Source organism: Sinocyclocheilus anshuiensis, unplaced genomic scaffold, assembly GCF_001515605.1.
Source record: "Sinocyclocheilus anshuiensis isolate Anshui unplaced genomic scaffold, SAMN03320099.WGS_v1.1 scaffold1407, whole genome shotgun sequence".
NCBI classification, from domain to species: domain Eukaryota; kingdom Metazoa; phylum Chordata; class Actinopteri; order Cypriniformes; family Cyprinidae; genus Sinocyclocheilus; species Sinocyclocheilus anshuiensis.
Window position 1 is genome coordinate 36,126 of NW_015540917.1, and position 21,599 is coordinate 57,724.

General features: G+C 39.7%; 1 protein-coding gene and 1 long non-coding RNA gene across 2 annotated transcripts in view; both read right to left on the reverse strand.

Moving 5' to 3' along the window:
- Positions 1–4,914: 4,914 nt before the first annotated feature.
- On the reverse strand, positions 4,915–6,031 carry LOC107689294 (uncharacterized). The gene is made up of 3 exons (XR_001634319.1): positions 5,874–6,031; positions 5,078–5,171; positions 4,915–4,948 (listed from the first exon to the last, which is right to left on the reverse strand). It is a non-coding gene; the product is annotated as an uncharacterized LOC107689294 (long non-coding RNA).
- Positions 6,032–9,429: 3,398 nt separating this feature from the next.
- Positions 9,430–21,599, reverse strand: part of LOC107689292 (uncharacterized) — a 20,796-nt gene continuing 8,626 nt past the window's right edge. The window contains exons 2-5 of the mRNA XM_016487233.1: positions 13,978–14,236; positions 13,773–13,806; positions 12,536–12,710; positions 9,430–9,984 (exon numbers count right to left, since the gene is read on the reverse strand). Of these exons, the coding sequence (XP_016342719.1) occupies positions 9,629–9,984; positions 12,536–12,710; positions 13,773–13,806; positions 13,978–14,236 (824 nt within the window). The 3' untranslated portion in view covers positions 9,430–9,628. The remainder of the gene's footprint in view (positions 9,985–12,535; positions 12,711–13,772; positions 13,807–13,977; positions 14,237–21,599) is intronic.

The following is a 21,599-nucleotide window of genomic DNA, read 5'->3' on the forward strand; positions in this document are numbered from 1 at the left end:
CTGGATCGGGGGGAAAAGGCGTGGTCGGCGAACTGGAGTGTTGAAAGTTGGCGGGCTTGCCACATTAATGTCCGGTGGGCTTGCCATATGCGGGGCCGGCGAACTTGACTTGGCGCGGCTGGCAAGCTTAACATCTGGGCGGCCGGTAGGCTAGTCTTTGGCGCGGCCGGCAGCTGGAGATAGCCACAGCTGGCTGCCTTGACTACGGCGCAGCCAGCACACTTTGTTGCGGCCGGCAAACTTGACTCAGGCAGGCCGACTTTGTCTTCGGCACGGCCAGCGGGCTGGGGTGAGCCACAGCTGGCGGGCATGACAACGGCGCGGCCGGCACACTTCACAGCTTGGCGGTCTTCTTACTGCGGGGACAAACGGGAGAAAAAGGAAAACAAAAGACTGTTCAAAAAACAAAAACAAAACACGGGAGAAGGAGCGCCGCTTACTGTTTAGGTCAGTCGTTCTGTCACGGTTCACACACACGAGGAACATGGGAACGAAGGAGCGAGGAGACACGGAGTAAAGTAACTCAAAAGTGTTTATTGAACAGAGGCTTGCGATCACAGGACTCGACACATCAGGATGACAGGATGACGTTTAACGACTGACCAAGGACAAGAACTAGAACCCAAGACAAGGGACCCCTGGAACTCATAAGACAATCAACATAGGAAACACCTGGGAACAATGAATTCAAAACACGAGACAGAGAAACTGGATGACGGAGCACATAGGGAGCAAAGACACACATAAAACCTGGCCCAGAGTCTGACAATAGCATCAGTAACTCCACAACCCTACCTAGTACAGTTTTCCTCAGCATTTGCAATATTTGAAATATCTGCACAAAGGAGACGTCGATCAGCTGCTAGAAGATCTCGCCTTTGGAAAAGACTATTAATTTTACACTCGAAAAATGTAAGTATTACTACTTAGAAGTTAAGTTTACCCCAGAATGCATTGCTAGCCCACCCCAACACTTATGAACAATAATAATGATAAATGCTGACCAGTAATTAGCAAAATGTCATTCATTTTGTCATATGCCAGAGCTATGCATGACTACACACTAGACAAACACAGCCAAAGTGAATACATCTAAATTTTCAGTCAACTAATGAATTAATGCACAAGTTAATGAAACAATTATACTTTATTTACTGAAAACAGGAAATATGAATAAATTACTAAAAATAAATAAAAGTAACCATGACAATAAATAAATACAAGTCATCGACACATGAAACAAAGCTTTATTTGGTTTCACCGACTTCCGGTGTGAGAACGCAGGCGCGCTTGTGCAGCCGCTTCACGCTGGTACCTGTTTGTTTGTTTATTTGCTGATACGTTTTTGGATATGTTTCTGCTGGGATTCGACAGATCTGGATTACTTGGATTATTTTCTGGACTACTTTCTTCACTCAATAAGATTTGGATGACTGACCTGGCCTTTTTCGTGATCCTGTCACACTGATCGGCTGCGAGCCCTCTCCATTCCTTTCCATATCCTCCTCGACATCTGATACAGTGAGTCTCCACTCTCTTTGTCATTTTGTGGTGTCAATCCTCGGTATGGTCGGGTAGCCTTCCCTTCTGTGGATTGTGTGGATAGTGGATTCGATACGGTTCTGGCTAACGTAGTTAAACCGATAAGTTGTTGTGTGGGCCCCATTGGCTTTTGGTCATGTCGACGCGTAACCATTTGCAGGTTTTGTTCTTTGGTCTTTTTGTGCTGTTTTTGGCTGACGTTAATAAAGTGACTTCTCCCGAGATGGCTTTGCAATTTTCTTCTGCTCAACTTAGAACTTTAAAAGGATCTCTCCGCTTGGCTCCGGACACTTATAAATGGTGTGAACAACTTGGAATTTTACGCCGACCCCACTACATACACCGTTCACGGAAGAAACGTCGGACTTATCACTGCTCGTCTTCAATTAGTATTCCGGTTATCTGTACCAACACCTGTGCTTTTAGGAAAACACAACAGGAAAATTGTGTAATCAACTTTGGAAATCTAAGACCATTACGCTTTGATCATGTCCTTGGAAACTGCAATATTGCATCTTCAGATATGCGATGTGCGCTATTGAACACTCGCTCTTTAACTGATAAAGCATCTGTGCTAAATGACATTATCATTGACGCAAACCTGGACATGCTACTTTTGACGGAAACCTGGCAGGTGCCCAATGACTTTTTTAATTTAAACCTCTTAACACCACCTGGGTACATCTATTTCTCTCAACCTCGTCTCCATCGTAGAGGTGGAGGGTTGGCTGTAGTTTGTCGTGAGAGTATCAAAATATCTAAGATTGAGTTCCATAAAGTTGAATCTTTTGAATATCTTGTATTGAAAATGGCTAGCAAAACATCAATTGCTGTAATCTTAATTTATTGACCTCCAAAATTTCATTCAGATTTTTTCTCGGAGATTAGTGAGTTACTTACTCTTGTCTGTGCTAGTTATTCATCTGTAATTTTTCTTGGTGATTTTAATATACATGAAAACACTGTACAATGCAATGAATTGATGTCTGTTCTGGACTGTTTCAGTCTAACTCAACATGTAACTTTTGCTACTCACTCCAGGGGTCATATATTGGATCTTATATGTACATCTGGCTTATATAATATTCTTGTTAGTGGAACTGATTTTGCTTTTTCAGATCACAAACTACTAAACTTCAGTTTTAGTTTTCCAATTTTTACATCGCCTGTGAAAAAAATGCTCACTTATCGTAAAATCAGTTCTGTGGATCCATCTGCTTTTTCTGATTCAATAAGGGTTTCTACCTTGTCAGATTGTTTATTATCCAACTGTCCATCAGAAATATGCACCATCTATAATAATACCATTTCCCAAATACTTGAGAAACATGCTCCTGTTAAAACTAGACTGGTTCCATCTGCACATGTTTCACCTTGGTTCACTCCGGAACTTCGAGCAATGAAAGCTATGGGACGTCGCTTGGAAAGACTGTACAGAAAAACAGGACTCACTGTGCACTCATTGGCTTTGAAAGAACATTTGCTCAATTACCGTACTGCCCTCAATGCTGCAAGATCCTCATATGTCTCTTCTACTATCAAGAATTCCATGTGCAGGCCCAAATCTCTGTTTGCTATGGTCAACAAACTCACTAACCCTCCACAACATGTTATTTCTGGCTCTGAGGTGCTTGTGCATAACTTTTCTCATTACTTTTCAGACAAATTGAAGTCTATCACTGAATCCATTTCCAAAGACACCCCTCATACAACTGACTCAAATGTTCACTTGATGTCAGCTGACTCGGCTCACACAACATACTCTCTTTCTGCTTTTACTCTCACTACTTCTGCTGCCATAAGTGATCTAATTGTGAAGTCAAATTCTACATCCTGCCAGATTGATCCTTCACCTACTGTTTTGATTAAGATGTGTGTTCCTGAGGTTGAACCTTTCATAACACATATGATTAACTGTAGTATAGCATCTGCCATTGTTCCAGCAGAATTAAAAATGGCTGCGGTGACCCCTATACTTAAAAAACCGGTTCTTGAGCATCTAGATATGAACAATTATAGGCCAATCTCAAACTTACCATTCTTAAGTAAAATTCTTGAAAAAGTTGTGGCTTCACAGTTGAAATCTTACTTAAATGCTAATGGCCTTTTTGAACCTTTTCAGTCCGGATTTCAGTGACGGATTTCGTTCGTCACATAGCACTGAAACTGCTCTTCTTCGTGTGGTTAATGACATTCTTCGGTCCATGGATTCTGGGTTAATAAACATCTTGATTCTTCTTGATCTAAGCTCTGCATTTGACACAGTCTGCCATGAAATACTCATCTCTCGCCTTTCTGATATCGGTATCACTGGTTCAGCTCTTTCCTGGCTCATTTCCTACATCAGTGATAGAAAATATTATATCACCATACAAGGGTATAAATCTACCACTGCTCCAGTTTCACAGGGTGTGCCTCAAGGTTCAGTTCTTGGTCCACTTCTGTTTATCATTTATATATATCCACTTGGTGACATCATACGCATGCATGGACTTCAATTTCACTGCTATGCTGATGACATTCAAATTTACCTAACCACCAGCTCTGATAGGTCATCACTGCCTGACTCACTTACTGCATGCATCAGGGATATCAAGCATTGGATGTCCTTGAATTTCCTTAAACTAAATAATAACAAAACTGAAATATTGATGATTGGCTCTGCTACCTCAGTCAAAAGGATTGACCTGTCCTTTGAAATTGACGGGGTTCATGTTAAGCCTGCTTCATCTGTCCGTAATCTTGGTGTACAATTACATGCTAATTTTTGTCATAGCTTCATTACTTTTGTGGTTTAGTGGGCAAAACCACTGAACTGGTAAGCAGAAGGTTGCTGGTTCGATCTCTGCAGTCGTCATCACTGGTGTGTCCTTCAGCAAGGCTCTTTACTCCAGGTGGCTGCTGGGGGATTGGGGTCCCTGTAATAAGAGAACTGTGACTGACTTTCAGAAGCTTCATGACTTTATTTGATGATGCTTTTAAAGCTTCTGAAACTCAGGTTTCATTGACTGATGTTGTATGAACAAGCCAGCAGGACAAACTTGACCAAACTCACATCCTCAGTGTCTTGTTTTTTCTCTAGATACTCTCGCTCTCTCTGGGGTCACTGAGGATGAAGAGACCACAGCAACATCCGGTCCAGATGAGACAGTAAGAGGTGGAGAGATGGAGCGTCTCATCCATGGCACTGGACCATTTCCAGGATGCTGCTGTGGACTTCTCCATCCTCACTGCTCACACCAGTCTGCAGAAACATTTCAGATCATTTTAACAGCACAATGTCCTTTGATTTCTGTATTAGAAGTAACAGAATGATCTTATTTATATTTTTGTTTCAGGTTTTCCCTTTTTTTTCACAAATGCCACCATCACCTTTCCTTGCAGGTCCTGCTCCACCACAAAAGAACTGCAGCAAATGCACAGGAATCAAGAATCAGAAAAGTGCTGTGATAACTTTGTTTGAAATTACAATAATTAAAATAAACCTCAACTTAAGATTTAAAAGATGTTTTATTCATTTCTGTAGTATACTCACTCAAAGCCTTTGATGGCAGCATTCCGCTTTCTGGTGAAGAGGGCTTCATTAGCCGCTCTCCACCGGATAAGCAGACGTGTGTGCTCATCTGTCCCTGTAACATCCAGACAAGAGTCAAGTTACCTCTGAGATTTGTGTGCTCAAAACTACATTTACATTCTGAGGTAGTTGATGATGTGTTAAGTAGCTTTTTATCCAACACAAATGTTCCTCAATTTTTCAACAGTACTAATGGACAAATAAAATAGATTACTTATATTTAGTTACTTTATGGAAATGTATTTACATTACTGACATTCATCTATTGCAAACAATAACACAATAACACACATATACATCACTCAGATGTCTGCAGTACTAATGGACAAATAAAATAGATTACTTATATTTAGTTACTTTATGGAAATTTATTTACATTACTTACATTCATCTATTACAAACAGTGCTGACAACAGCGAATTGTACTACACAATAACACACATATACATCACTCAGATGTCTACTTCATATCTAGCACCTATTAGACATACTTGTATGAAATTCATATCGAAGATTTTCCTACCAGATATTAAATAGACATTTAGTAATCGTATTTAAGATGTATATGGTTTAAAATGTATGTAAATCTACTTTGGAGCCCCCCTGTTAGCTATACATAATAACACGTTTTTTTAAAGCAACATCACAACTATACTATACCATTTAGCATCTTTACACTTTCAACAATTTGCTCTAAAGTAGTTCAACAAATGCGAATTTAAAATAAGGAACCGTGTTTTTGGTTTGTAATACGTACATTTGTAAACACCCTCATCCAAATTTTCCGCCATGTTCGATTATGGCGCATCCTCTTCTTCTTTATGATGTATCCTCTCGCGTGGCCTCCTGGGAGAGAAAAGTATCCATCGACGAGCACTCAAGAAGCTGGGCAGAAGCAGTAGGACATCCGGGAACTTCTCGACTACTCTTTTATGAATACTAAGGATTCGGACATACTTATTCGCTCGCCTACTGCTTTTCACCTACTATATAGTAGAGAAGTAGGTGGTTTCGGACGCAGCCATATAAGTCTGCATGCTTTACTTGATGAGCACACTTAGCATTTAGCATGCTAATACGTGCTATTGGTCACTAACAGTTTAGATAGCTAGTACTATTTTATGATTCAGTGATGTGAAAAAAATAAAAATATATATATAGAAAATTGAATTAATTCCTGTCAGGGAACAATATAAAATCACAAATAGCTGCATTTTATGATGTTGAAGTTACATGAAGAAATTATGTTTGTTTTACTGAATTTATTGACATGGAACTGATGTTCATTCTTAAGTCATGTAAATTAAACATACCTTTTTTTTAGTTTATGATCTTAGTAGCATCTGCTCAGTAGTATATACTCAGACAGAGTGTGATTTCGGACATAGTGACATCCCTGCTGAAAAAAAAAAAAAACAGTAGAAACCATCACAGAAATTCTAATGGTTTCCACTACAAATACCATTACAAACATTACAAACCATCAACTTTACATTAAAAATGGTTTCCTGTAGTGTTTTGGGACATATTCCATTAGGATTTAGTGATTTTAACAAGCCAATAATAGAAGGTGACCAATTACCAGTAGAGAATAATAGGCTCCATTACAGTTTCCATTAAAACCAGTACAAGTCCCATTATAACCAGTAAAACCATTACAAATTCTGTGATGGTTTCTTTCTTTTTTTTTTAGCAGGGATGCTGTGTCCCAATGTGCCTACTTATACTACAGCCTTAAAGTATGTTCTGTTTTGGTGAAGAAAAAGTACACACTTTTGAGAGTTTAGTAGAAGAGTAGGCAAGCTGTGGGACATACTATCACATCATACAATTGTGTCTATAACGGACCGCTCTCTTGCACAGTTACATGCTCCCTGTCACTGTAAACTGGCCTCTCAATCATCTTGTCACAATTAACATCCTACACATTTCATTTCATTTAACTTCCTACTGTATCGGAGAGAAAAGTAGTAGCATGTTGGTCTGCCAGCCATGGGTCTTTATGCGGAGAAATCTGCTCATATTATTTTGCATAATGATGCATTTAAAAGTTAATAGCCAAACGGATGATAATCAAAGCTCACACTGTTCTTGCAGATGAAATATAACACAGATAACATACAATAAACATTTTGACCAGGCTAAATGTTGATTATTAGTAACTCAAAACCCTTTATCTAAACCTCTCTAAGTACCGTCAGTTACACACATCCACCATGTTTGTAGTTTTTTTAATGCTTTTTATTCATGTTTGTAGTTCTGAACTGAATCCTTCGCCAAAGCGCAATGGATTGTGGGCAATATTAGCCATTAGAGTGTGCACGGATCCACACTTCAAAAATCTACCTGAAATAGTAGACCATCCGGGAACTTTTGGCATACTCTTTTCAACATATTATGCTTTGGGACACACATATTCTAATCTCACATACTATTTAGGATGGGTAGTACAGAAATTAGGATGCAGGGACAGTTTTTAGGAAACTATATAAGCAATTAAAAAGTACATTATAATCATGACACTATTCACAATGTTTATTCAAATATAGGCAGCGTCTATTTACACTAAGTGTAAATAGCAATTAGATGCTATTTATATTAAGGGAAAATAGCAGTATTTACTTAGCAATGGTTGCCATTTACACTAAGTGCAAATTGCAATGGATTCTATTTACACTATGTTAAAATAGCAGTATTTTCTGCAATTCATACTAATTGCAAATAGTGGCCGATATCTGCAGCTCAGTATTGTAGTACATTATAAAACATTATGCAATGATGACGTATTGTAGTAAAGAATGGTGTGAAATATAAAGATAAAGATAACTATATTAGCATTCACGCTAAAGCAAAATAACATTCTGAAGCTCTTTAATACCTGGTGGAGTCTGATTGGCTGTCAGTGTCAGTGAAAGTGATTCCAACGATACCGTTCCTCTGTTGCATTATCGTTATAGTTGTAGTGTGGACTTCACTCTTTTCTTAAAGTTAGATCGATCAATTCATATGTCCTTGGTGTGAATGGACCTTCAAACAACATGTTTTCCAACTTCAAACACACCAGATCAGGAGCATGGTGTTTCATGGCTTCCTTCTCTTCTTTATATCATCACATAGGTAATACAGAGATCTGTATGACATGAAATGATATGAAAGAAAGATATGTGCATTTGTCCCCCAGTATGCTTTTAAATGTTGTCTCCAGTAAATCTGCTTTATCACCCTCTGCTTAACTTTTGGCTTAGTCATGTACTGCAGTGTAAACATGATCCTTCTGACTCAGCAGAATGACAGATGAATTGACTCACACTCACTATGACACGACATTATAAATGTTTAATAAACACTCACCTATGATCTCACTTACACAAACTCACCATCCAAGAGAAACTATGTGAGCAAAAAGATGAGGAAAAAATGAATATAATAATTCTGTAGATCTATTTTGTTAAGAACAAGAATTATGCAAAGTGGCCAGAAATCACAGAAAAGGGCACATGACAAGTTTTTAAAAACCTTGTAAAAGTAAATGAGTCTTGTCACAATAAAATCCTTTTAAAGTACTACAGTGATAATGACTATTTTTTGCCTTCAAAATAAACTACATCACTGTATCCACAAATGTCTGACATATACATAATAAAACATTTGAACCCTTTCATTTGAATTAGATAAATAAGAAATAAAAAAGGGGTTAAGAGTTCTAAGATACATTATTATAATAAAGTTATAAAGCAACATTATTATTGGAACATAATGTGTATTATATTTGAAACACACAATAGCCACAACATACAAGTTAAAAGGGGCACAGGTGGATGACTCTCACAAAACCTGTCTAGGAGATTTCTGGGTCATATTTCATGCAAGTATTAAAAGAAAAATATTAGAAATAGTATTTTGTATAAAGGGGGATGTGATAAATTCTCATGAACATAAAATCACAATGCATGAAATTATAATGGTCGTAAAAATAGGCTTAATTTTCCAATATAATCATTTGCATCTTCACATGTTCTAATTCAAATTTTTTTGTCTTCTGCTGAAAAGAGATTAACAAACAACTGTGTATGCAGCATCCAAAATCATTTGGACAATGAATGCGTATGACTTTTTTCCAGTTGCTTTTAACTACTATGCTTGAAAAGAAAAAGAAAAAACAACAACCCTGTAGACCAGTGGTTCTCAAACCTCTCCATGAAGTACCCCAGCACTGCACATTTTGCATGTCTCCCTATATCTGACACACCCACTTCCACTAATCCACTAATGAGCTGAAGAGTTGAATCAGGTGTGATAGATGAGGTAGACATACAAAATGTGCAGGGCTGGGGCTACTCCAGGACAGGTTTGAGAACCACTGCTGTAGACATATCCACTACAGGAATTTGCATGACTTTTTAAAGAGTTTATTCATTCCCATGCCTTTCTTGGACCTGAAAATAACAATTGTCAAATTCCCTAACACTTCCACGACTGTGGGAACCCTGCGAATAAGGTAAACATATTCCATTAAAAAGCAAACCCTCCACAGTCAAAAGCATCAAAATCTGAATCTCCCTCAAAGTCGAAGCTATTCAAATGTGGTGACTCTATGGCTTGGCTGCAGGCATGGTAAGAGCTGCCTCCCCCCATCTCCGATAACGCTGTGGAGTGGGTCACTTCAGGAGCGTGGACGGCCATGTTGGAGGAGGCGGATGGACAGGAGTTGAGGTATCCCAGTGCCGAGGATGCGGCTGCTCCACCCATCAGCAGACAGACCGCTCTCACGGCCCGGGCATCGCTGCTGTTTCCGTGCCGCAGACAGTCTGCAGAGCGAAGGGGCACAGCCGCGGTGGGGCTGCGGGGAGGCCGCTGGTTTATGCTGCCTAAAGTTCACAACAGAAACAGTTGTAGATAAGTGAACATCATAAACATGCTGACCTTGTAGACTCAAACACTGAGGCTGTTCATTATGTGCTATGTTTGAGTCAATGTTTACATAGATTAGAGAGCAGTGGCGGCACTTGAGCCCACTTTATTACTGTTATTGACAACACTGTTCCTGACACAGTTAAGCTGCCACCTTTCTCCTACTCAAATTCAAACAAAACAAAGTGACCAAGCTCAGACGATGTTATTATGATATCTAAAACTCCTATTGGCAAAAAGACACGATTTAAACACTAACATGTTTTACAACCAACCGAAACGAACAGCATGTTATAGCAAGAGCTGAACTGCATGAGTGTATTTGACTGACTAAATGACAGATGTTTTAAAATACAAATTGACAGGTAATTGTAGCCAGCATGTACGTACTGTCACGGTTCGCTACTGCGAGGAGCACGGAGACGAAGGAGCGAGGAGACGAGGAGTGGAATTCAAACATATAGATTTTAATAACATCCAGGGAACAAGGAAAACACACGTAGCGAATGGGAGGGAGAACCGCACGGGTTACAACTCAAATAGGGCAGATAACAAGGTGCAGACAGGTGAGGAGGATAACTAATAACAAGGAACGCCTGGAACTAATAGAACTAAATGGGGACAGGAACAGGAAGGACCAAATAAGGGCAAGGAAGGCACATGGGGAGCAAAACACACACAAAACAAGGAACAGAGTCTGACACGTACAGTGTTACCTAAGAGGATTCAAAATAAACCTTTCAGTAAGGAACAGAGAGTAGGAACGGAAAAACTACCCATAATCTTAAAGTCAGATTCAGCAATCAGGGTGCATTTCCTAAAAAGCATCGTTAGACAACTAGGGTCAGAAGTTCCATAGTTACATATTTAGTGTTTCCCAAAACATTAGTTCAAACAACTTAGGAGCATAGCTTTTTTTTTTTTTTTTTTTTTTTTTTTTGGTGCTTTTTGCCTTTAGCTGACAGGAAGGGAAGTGGGAGAGACAGGCTCGTGAAAGGTCCATGAGCACAATTGGCTGTATGCTGACAGCAACAGAAGCATAGTTTTAATTAGCATTATGTTTGAACTTCAAGAGATAATGCTCTTGGGCACAATAAGCAAAGCTAACATGCAGTACATTCTGTATGTTTCATTCAGTTAAATATTTAACCTTCAATCTATATGTTTAACCCTCTACCGCATGGTGTAACCATATGGCAACATACTCTTTGTGTTCATTTCCTTGCCACTGTCTCTTTAAGAGAACGTTCTCGTTTTTTTTGTTGGAAAGAGAAAAGAAAAAGATTCAAATATTTTTTTCTATAGGTCTATCATCTTGTGTTGTTTATTGGCAGTTGACAAACCAGCTTATTGTGCATTATAGTGCATTGTTACCATGGAGAGAAAAATTGCAGCAACAGAGCTCTTGATCACTTATTGCACTGCAGTGACCTAACTGAGTTTCCCTACACTCATAAACAACTTATTTATTTGTGTTATTTTATTTCGTATAGTTTATTTTGTAATAAACATCTTTATAAATTGCTTTTACATATAATAAATTGTTCATAATTAATAGTTAGCTATTTTGGTGATGTGGCTGATAACATCATCATTGTGAATAACATAAAGCACACAGTATTGCACCTTTGAACTGTTTACTGGAAAATAGAAACACTTTACATTTATTTATTTAAATGCAATAGTTCAGATGTACAGTACTTTTTAAAATTTGGTTAATTTGTTAATGTTAATTTCTGCATTCACCGTTACATATTTAACATGAACAGCTATATATATATATATATATATATATATATACACATACATACACATACATACACACACATTTTAAATGAAATATTAAGCTTTGCTGTGACTCATTTGTAGTCTTTCGGCAATCGCCATTTTAAGAGAGACCTAAATACTGCACATAGTAGAAAGAATAAGCAGAAAAACATGCTTAAACAGATTATAGCAGAGAGAGAGAGACAGAGAGAGAGAGAGAGAGAGCGAGAGAGCGAGAGAGAGAGGCTTAACATGGAATGACTGACATTACAGGAGATTGTTGTCCTTTAATTATCAACATTTAAGAAGTATTTATGAGCTCTTATAAAAAAAATAAATAAAAAAAAACACATGGATAGTGATTATTTGAACATGGACAGTGATACTTCGATAAATACCATTATAATCAAGATGTGGCTTCATAACTAACTACTGCAGATGCTGACCACTAGAGGCCTTAAGTGATATAACACATTGACTTATTATAACTTTTAATTATAATTATTATAACTTTATTATTATTATTATTATTGTTGTTGTTGTTGTTGTTGTTGTTGTTCTTGTTGTTGACCAAACAGTTTCTAAGGTTATTTTTTGGTCTAATGACATTGACATGAATAGGAATGTTAACAGCTAGTTCTTCTGATTGAACAGCGCTGCTCCAGAGGGAACATTTGTGTGAAAGGTATTACCAAAGCACCATGAGAATATGACCGAAGCGGTTAACAAGCCTGAGCCCACCTCTGTGTCTGAAGGAGTTTTCTCTGGAGCGGACCAGCGGAGTGCTCAGGCCCTTGTCGCTGAGGTGCGGGGACGAGGGGTCTTTGTCACTGGAGACATCTGGAAGCGGCTCTCTGTCCGTGATGCAGGGTGTGATGCTCTGCTGTCTCTTTAGGGCGAGTGGTGAAGTCACACCCTGAGCAAAAAGAGGACGCCATTGAAACGTGCAAACATACTCAACACAGAGTGCTCATGGCTTCCTATTCCAAAGATTAAAGAGGGAAAAGTGTTTGGTTTGCCCCTCATGAAAGATTACAACACTTATCATTGATATAGGATCTGGCAAAGGCACTGCCACATGACATATTACATAACATTAATTGAAAATAATCCTGTTGTTTGGCCCCATATAAAAGCCATTTGAACTGCATTCATGGGGAGTGCATACAGTGTTGTTTTCCCTGTAAAAAGCTATACTTAATTAACCAAGAGTGCAAATTTCTCAGAGCCAAGAATCAACAGCAATAATAATAATAATAATAATAATAATAATAATAATAATAATAATAATAATAATAATAATAATAATAATAATAATAATAATAATAATAATAATAATAATAATAATAATAATAATAATAATAATAATAATAATAATAATAATAATAATAATAATAATAATAATAATAATAATAATAATAATAATAATAATAATAATTAAATTGACTTGAATGATCATGTAAAGTCTAACCAAATGTCTGTTTCAAATCTGTGACAAAAATTACCAGAAATGAAATACTAAACATAACATAAACCTTCTAAAAAAGTCACACAAGTGTTATCAGGACACAACAACCCATGTGAATATATTGTAAAATATTTTTAAATTATTAATTGTAGAATTGATTGTATAGTATTGTAACATTTTTCAGCATCATTACTCCAGTCTTCAGTGTCAGATGATCCTCATTCTAATATGCTGATTTGCTGCTCAAGAAACATTTCTGATTATTATCAAAGATGCAAACAGTTGTGCTGCCCAATATTTTAATGTGTTCTTGCTGAATTAAAGTATTAATTTATATTGCATAAGTGGGTCCAAAATAATAAGACTACAGATGAAAATGCTTCTATGTGCATTATTTATCTTATTTTTATTTTTTAGCATAAAAATCTGAGTAAATGGTTAAATTTCTGTTTATTTCCAGGTTTATAAGACTTTCTGTATATTTGGTGGTAATGCAATGTAGAAACTCACCTCTTTCACCTTCCTGAGTAACTTCAGCCATTGACTGTTGGAGACAAAAACTTTAATATCACATTCACTAACATTTGCTGAAATTTCTCTTAACATAAAATGAAATTAACATCCACCTGTTGGAAAAGGTAAAGTGCATGTTTTGCCCACGAAGGATAATCATTCAAGAAGCTAAAGTGCATGATTGAGTTTGACATGAACTCACGTGCACTCGTCTGGACTATCTGAGAGCAGAAGGAGGAACTTGTCCTGGGGCAGGATAAGGGCAAAGCAGCTGTCTCTGCGGCCTCCAGAGGGCAAACGGGGCAAATCCAAGATTTCTTTACCCTCCACTATGGACTCACAGTTACTCTGCAGCGCCACCACCTGATCCGGTGGTGAGTCTGCATCTCGGCACACCATCAGATTCCCTTCCACCGTCAACACCAGGTACTTTTTCTTCCATTGTTTGAACATGAAGCCACCTTAGAGAAAAACGTCTCAGGTTACGTATGTAACCATGGTTCCCTGAGTAGGGAACGAGACACTGCGTCCTCTAGGGGTCGCTATGGGGAACGCCTCGTCGTGACCCGTTGTAACGGTGATGGGCCCCCAGAAAACAATTTACAGTGAATATTTCGATCAATTGTTTTTTAATTAAACTTTTTCGGGCGCCAGACAGGTATAAGCCTGCCAAAAAAAAAAAAACACCCAGGATAGCTTAAAATAACCACCTGTTACATTCAACAGCCTCAATTTTCACAGAGTCTTTACACCAAACAATAAAAAAAACATAGCCACAATCAAATAAAACAAAGAAAAAATGTTACAAATGATCAGATAAAAAAAATTAATAATCATAGAACAATTTCAGACTCCACTACTAATTTTCTCTTTGTTCTTGGTATATATTCTTTTAACCCATAAGATACGTCAGATATGTGCAGATACGTCACAGTTCATTGTAACAGGGCTTTCAACAGTAGATTCACATGTCCATTTTAAATCCCCATTTGTCCATGTAAGAAAAACACAATGAATAAGTAGTTTGTAGGAGTAAGGGGAATAAACAAATCAACAAAACAATATATAATCAGGCTCGATAAACTAGAAAAACTAAATTAAATCGCATTGGTAGTGCATGTATGAATAGCACGTGCATGTGTACGTGCGTGTGGGACTGAGTGCACGTGTGCTAGATTGTTTGTTTGAGAGAATGGCTTTTTGCGTCACTGACCCAAGTGTAGCAAATCACAAGGTTTATGAAGAGTGTCTAGGGACCGCAGTGGACTCAACGATGATCCTTTTATGACCGGCTTTCCTGTTTGGATGGCTGAATGAAGCTCATGCGTGAAGGTACTTTGCGCCCGTTCGCGAACTCAATGTAAACACAGCAAGTCTGGAAGCGTCAGGCCGACAGGAACACGAGCCACACTCCACACGGTAACTCCACCTCAACTTCTCTCCCCCAACTCTCAAGAGAACTGTGTTCACTTGTGATGTCTCTCCCCCCCAGGTGTGTGAGCCTCGCCCTTATATTTGCTTTTCCCATTAATTGATATTCACGCCTCCCTTTACGTCATTGAGTTGTGAAATGAAAGTGAACGTAAACAAGTGGCATACGGAGTTTTCCATTCTGCCACTCTCTCCCCTCCTTGAGAAGACAACGCATAGTTGTTAAGAGAGAAAACACGCTAAAATCAAAGGAAATCTTTGTCCTCGTCCGAGGTCTCATGGAAAATTTCCCGGAGTTTCTCCTGAGTACGATCCTCCATTTCTCTTGCAGTAGGAAAACAAGGTTTCATATTGCATACATGCACCGTGCGCACGTCTTCTCCTGTGGTTTTCAGCGCAACTTGATAGTTGAGAGGCCCCAACTGTTGAATTATGTGATATGGTCCCTTCCATTTTGGTGCCAGCTTAGCACTAAAATGGCGTTGTGAACTGGATTGCGGGAAGTTTCTAACCCATATGCGATCTTTCTCCTGGAAGGAGACATCCCTTCTGTTTTTGTTATAACTTCTCAGTTGTCTTGTTTGAGCTCTTTTGCAGTTTTCCTTGGCCTTTCTCTGTAGCCGAGACAACTGATGAACAACCTCATACGAAAGACCAGAGGGTGAAAGGTCGTGTCCATGTAACAATTTGTCCAACGGACTCTGAAGTTTCCTGCCCAGATGGAGCTCAGCGGGTGACATTCCAATTGTTTCCTGAACGGCGGTATTGAGTGCAAAACGAAACTCAGGAAGGTAGAGGTCCCAACCTTGGTGATTATCTTCTACGAAGGAAGCTATCATACACTTCAGAGTATGGTTGACTCTTTCTGTCATATTCGTTTGCGGGTGGTAAGCAGTGGTTAATTTGTGCTTCACATTCCACTTCGCACACAATTCAGTGAAGTTCTGATTGGTGTACACACTACATCCAGGTAGGTAGTACATTCGTGAAAGATCATCAGGTGCTACATTCAACTTCCCTTTCCTGTACTCGAAGAGCCCATCTGATGAATCGACTGGTTGTTTTTGTGGAACTCATCACCCATTGCAACGAGGAATGGTCAGTGATTACTGTGAACAGTTGGGGTTCTAAGTAATGCTGCCATTTGTCCAGAGCCCACACCACTGCAAGACATTCCTTTTCGGTGGTAGAATAGTTTGTCTCAGCTTTATTTAGAGTCCTACTGGCATAGGCGATCACTTCCTCACCACCTTGTTCTTTCCGCTGAGTTAATACAGCGCCCAAGCCGGTATTGCTTGCGTCAGTGTACACTGTAAAGGGTAGTTGGAGATTGGGGTGTCCAAGGATAGGTGGTGATGTAAGGCATGCTTTTAAATACTCAAAAGCTTGTTGGCATTGTGACGTCCACTGAAATGATTGTCCTTTCTTTTTTAGGGTGTTGAAAGGCTCAGCGATCCTGGAGAAGTCTGGCACGAATCGATGGTACCACCCAGCCAATCCTAGAAAACACTGGACTTCTTTAAGGTTATGTGGAACTGGATAAGTGCGGATTGCTTCCACCTTACTTGGATCAGCGGTAATCCCCTGTCCGTTCACTACGTGACCAAGGAAGTTGATCTCCTGAAGACAAAACTTGCATTTTTTTAGGTTTAATGTCAACCCAGCTGTTTTCAACCGTTGAAGGATGCTCTGGATGTCAAGGAAATGCTGGGTCATAGATGGTGAGTAAACGATGATATCGTCAATATAGACGAAACATATGGTTCCAAGCAATTCTCTCAGGACTATCTCCATCAGCCTTTGAAAGGTTGCTGGGGCATTTTTCAGACCAAAAGGCATGACATTGAAATGATACAGCCCCCCTGACGTGATGAAGGCAGTCTTCGGCTTGCTCTCAGGTTCCATGGGTACCTGCCAATAACCGCTATTAAGGTCTAAAGTTGAAAAAATGGCTGCACCAGAAAGCGACTCCAGGATCTCTGTGATGTTAGGAATTGGATATGCATCACTCTCAGTGAGGGCATTGACCTTTCTATAGTCAACACAGAACCTGAGACTTCCGTCTTTCTTGGGGACCAAGACAACTGGTGATGCCCATGCTGAATAAGAGGGTTCTATGATGCCAGCTTTTAACATTTCTTCAATCTGTTCCTTTACTATGGCTTGCTTTGCAGACGTGAGTCGATAGGGCCGTTATTTAATGGGTACCGGATGACGAGTGTACAGACAGTGCTGAAGAACAGTCGTACGTCCGGGTCGGCGAGTACACACCGTTTGATGGGACTCCAAGAGGTAGCGTAGCTGAATTTCTTCATTGTGAGGTAAAGTCGCTTCTTTTAATGCATTGTCAATTAAGACTTGATCCTCTGTTGCGGTAGGGTCTGCATCTCGAGATGCCCGTAGAGGTTGTGGAGGAGAAACTTAACTTAGTAAAGAAAGAATTTGTTGGGAACTATTAGATTTCTTTGGTTTTCATTGGCATGAAACTCTACTTGCAGGTATACTTGCTTGTCCCAGTTGGAAGTAGTATTCCTCCTCAGGAGCACATTTGAAGGAGTATTTCCTGTCTGCGACATTAAATTGGAGGCCGCTCAGGAAAATTAAATCTAATCCCAACACTGCTACATAGGTCAGGGATGTGGAGGTAAGGACTACAGCCCGCATAGAAATACTCGTGTTATGCAGGGTAATCTGCACATTTATCCACCCAAGTCGAATTTCAGCCTCGCCGTATGCTAGGTATAGAGGCCCTAAGGTCCAGGGATGGAGACTCTCTTGGGTTGTAAGATCCTTCCATAAACTCTCATGTATAAGAGTATAGCTAGCTCCAGTGTCCACAATAGCTTTACCTTTCCAGGTGCTAATGGTGATAGGGACTACTAGCTGTTGAGGTACTGGGAACTGTTTGTTGTCAATAACCTGGTTCGTTTTCAGACTGGAGGTGATAGGTGATGCAGTCGTGGCTGAGACAGTGTTGTGGGAGGGTAACCCACCCTGTTTTGGATTTTGGGGAGGTCGTTTGTTGTGAGATGGTTGAGGCTGATGGGATGGCTGACTTGAAAGAGATGTAAAATAAGGACAGTTCTCTGGGGAATGGTGTCCTTTACACCGCCAGCACTGAACTTGAGACTTGTCCATAGAGCGATTAACAGGAGGTCGGGGTGCCATAGACTGTTGTTTAGGGTGTATGCCTCCATCATACCGGAGTTGCTGCTCATAGTCCTTTTCTAATTGATGACCTAACTTCACCAATTCTTCCACTGTAGACACTCGACTGCGGAGCTGACTGGCGAGGTGAGGTTTAATATTTTTAAAAATCATTTTTAGAATTTCGCATTCCGTTAATGTGCTCTTCCATCTCTTGCACAATGCTCGGTAGGAAAAAACAAAATCTCTAATAGGTTCTCGTTCTCCTTGAGTCCTAGTCCTGACTCGCTCAGCCAACTCGTCCTCATAGTCCTCTGAAAGAAAAGCAGAGAGGAAAGCTGCTTCGAATTCAGTCCAGGAGAAAATGGAAGAGCGAGCAACTTCCCACCAGTCACGTGCAGTTCCATGTAAGACTGTGCGAAAAGAAGCCAGAAGATCCACATCCGACAAGGGGTGTAATGCCAAAAAGTCCTGACATTGAGTTAAATAACTTAAAGGGTCTGCGTCATCGGATGGCCTTCCAAATGTGGGGAATGTTAGTCGAAGATGGTCACTTTTTGCTGCCGTAGCAGTGGAAGATGTGGTGGCATGTACTTCTGGGCTGGGTGGTGAGGAAAGGGAAACGGGTGTCGATAAGGATACCTCTTTTGGTTGATCAGTTATCTCTTCTCTTTCCATTTCAAATTATTTTGTAAAGTCTGATTGGAATTTTTGAGAGTTAGTGCTAAGCTCCTCCATTTGTTTTTTACATTGATGAAGTTCTTTGTTGAGTTCATCTTGACTAGTCTGCAGGTTCTTGCGCATGACTTTAAGATCCTTTTGAATTTCTACCTGAAGCTGTTCAACCAAGAAACGTACCTCAGATACAAGGACAGTCTTCACATTTGTCAGTTCTTCTGCAATCATACGTTTGGTAGCTTTGGTCCATTGATCCATCTCGCTTTCCACGTGTTGTTTGTTATCAGAGATGTACTTGAGTAATTTTTGCTGGTTGTCCTCCATCTTAATGACCATATTGGAAATGTGTGTTGTATGTTGAGAAGACTTGTCCTTTACCTCCCGGGTAAGTTAAATAATTGCACTCTCCTGTTTCTGGCTAGACTCTTTTAAGGAGTCCAAATCTCCTTTTACTTGTTGGGTAAGTTGTTGAATTCCTCTGCCAGGTGTGGGAAGTTCACAAGGCAAATCCTGCTGTCCCACAGAAGATGGAGGAGAAGATTCAGGTGATGAGCAAATCTGCATATGCTCTGCGCTGGGAGCTTCCCAGGTGAGGGTTTGTACTGGCGTGCTAACCGTCAACGGGGAAGTGGCAAACTGCACACTGGTTCCAGGGGGGCCAGTTTGGGGCATAATGGGGGTGTAAGGGAAGGGGGTGATGGGGGTTGTTGATGTCCACATGGGAGTTTCCACTTCAGGGACTTCAATATCCACACAAATGGATGGAGATGGAGAGGGTGTGGAGGTCATTTTGATGTAAGTGTGAACTATGTGTAAAATAAAAATCAGTAAATGCGTAAATGGCTCTGTGTCAATTCTTTTTTTTTTTTTTTTTGGAGGAAAATAACAAACCGGGGCAAAATAACAAACTACAATGTTCAAATAGGGGGCAAAATAATAAACTACAAGGTTAAATAAAAAACAGTTCCACCAACGTTACCATTTAGTAATTTCTTCAGAAGTTACACACTTTTCCAATTTGTTCACAAAATTGTTCAACCCAAAGCGAAAAAAAACAAAAGCATTCAAGTAATTTACCTTGATATAACAAGGATAACTCCTCACAGTTCAGTTCAAATTATAATTCAGTCAACAGGGCTTTTGTGTCATATCAATCCACACACACAACTGAATCCCCACAGCCCAATTTTCCCACAAATGGGAATTGAAGGACAAAATCCCAAATCCCAATGAGCAGTTTTTTTCCCCAGTTTAAACAACTAAATTAAAGGACAAAATCCCAAACAAGCAGGAGCAGTCTTTCAGTTCAAACACAATCTCACAGTTTTGTATTTCAAAAAAAACAATGCTCTGATTTTTTTCTTTTTTTTTCTCTCCCCCCCCTTAAATTCAACCTCAATTCAACCTCAATTTAGTCTTTACACCAAAATAAATAAATAAATACATAGCCACAATCAAATAAAACACAGAAAAAATGTTACAAATGATCAGATTAAAAAAAACAAATAATCATAGAACAATTTCAGACTCCACTACTAATTTTCTCTTTGTTCTTGGTATATATTCTTTTAACCCATAAGATACGTCAGATACGTGTAGATACGTCACAGTTCATTGTAACAGGGCTTTCAACAGTAGATTCACATGTTCATTTTAAATCCCCATTTGTCCATGTAAGAAAAACACACGGAATAAGTAGTTTGTAGGAGTAAGGGGAATAAACAAAACAATATATAATCAGGCTCGATAAACTAGAAAAACTAAATTAAATCGCATCGGTAGTGCGCGTTTGAATAGCACGTGCATGTGTACATGCGTGTGGGACTGAGTGCGCGTGTGCTAGATTGTTTGTGTGAGAGAATGGCTTTTTGCATCACTGACCCAAGTGTAGCAGATCACAAGGTTTATGAAGAGAGTCTAGGGACCACAGTGGAATAAGGTTAGGGGAAAAATTACCATTTATAAACATAGTTTATAAACTATGTAAACACAGCACCGTGTGTTTTGAGTTTGAGCTCCGTCAAGTTAATTCTTTGTCGTCAAATTTTTTATCTTTTATCTTATTGCATACACCAACATTTTCATTTCTATAACGTGTGAATATATCCCCTATCGTATTCTACAACAAAAACAATCAGAGCGCCTTGTTATCACTAGTTTTATTTTGATTTCCCGAGTCCGCTATTAGCATATAGCCCGTTAGCATCGCCAGCGTGGTTGCCGAGTGCAGGTGAGGACACGTTCTGGAGGCCGTGGAGAAGCAGATCCGCGACCTGGTGGAGAGGCTGAGAGAGCGGAGAGCCGCGCTGGAAACATCCCAGGCTGACGCTCACAAGTCCAAGGTATCCAAGGTAAGCGCTGCTAATTCTCCCACCACCTCTACTCCGTGTGTTTCTCTGCACAGGCCCGGTGCACCCAGGACACGATCTTCCCAGATGTACTTCACTCCGGCACCGGGACACCACGGACCCTGGGTGCACCCGCCACGGAAGACGCGAGTCAGGCCCCGGGCGACGACCTCTCCCCCTCCGCCGCCTCCGGTCTTCGAGATCTCCACCCGGAACCGCT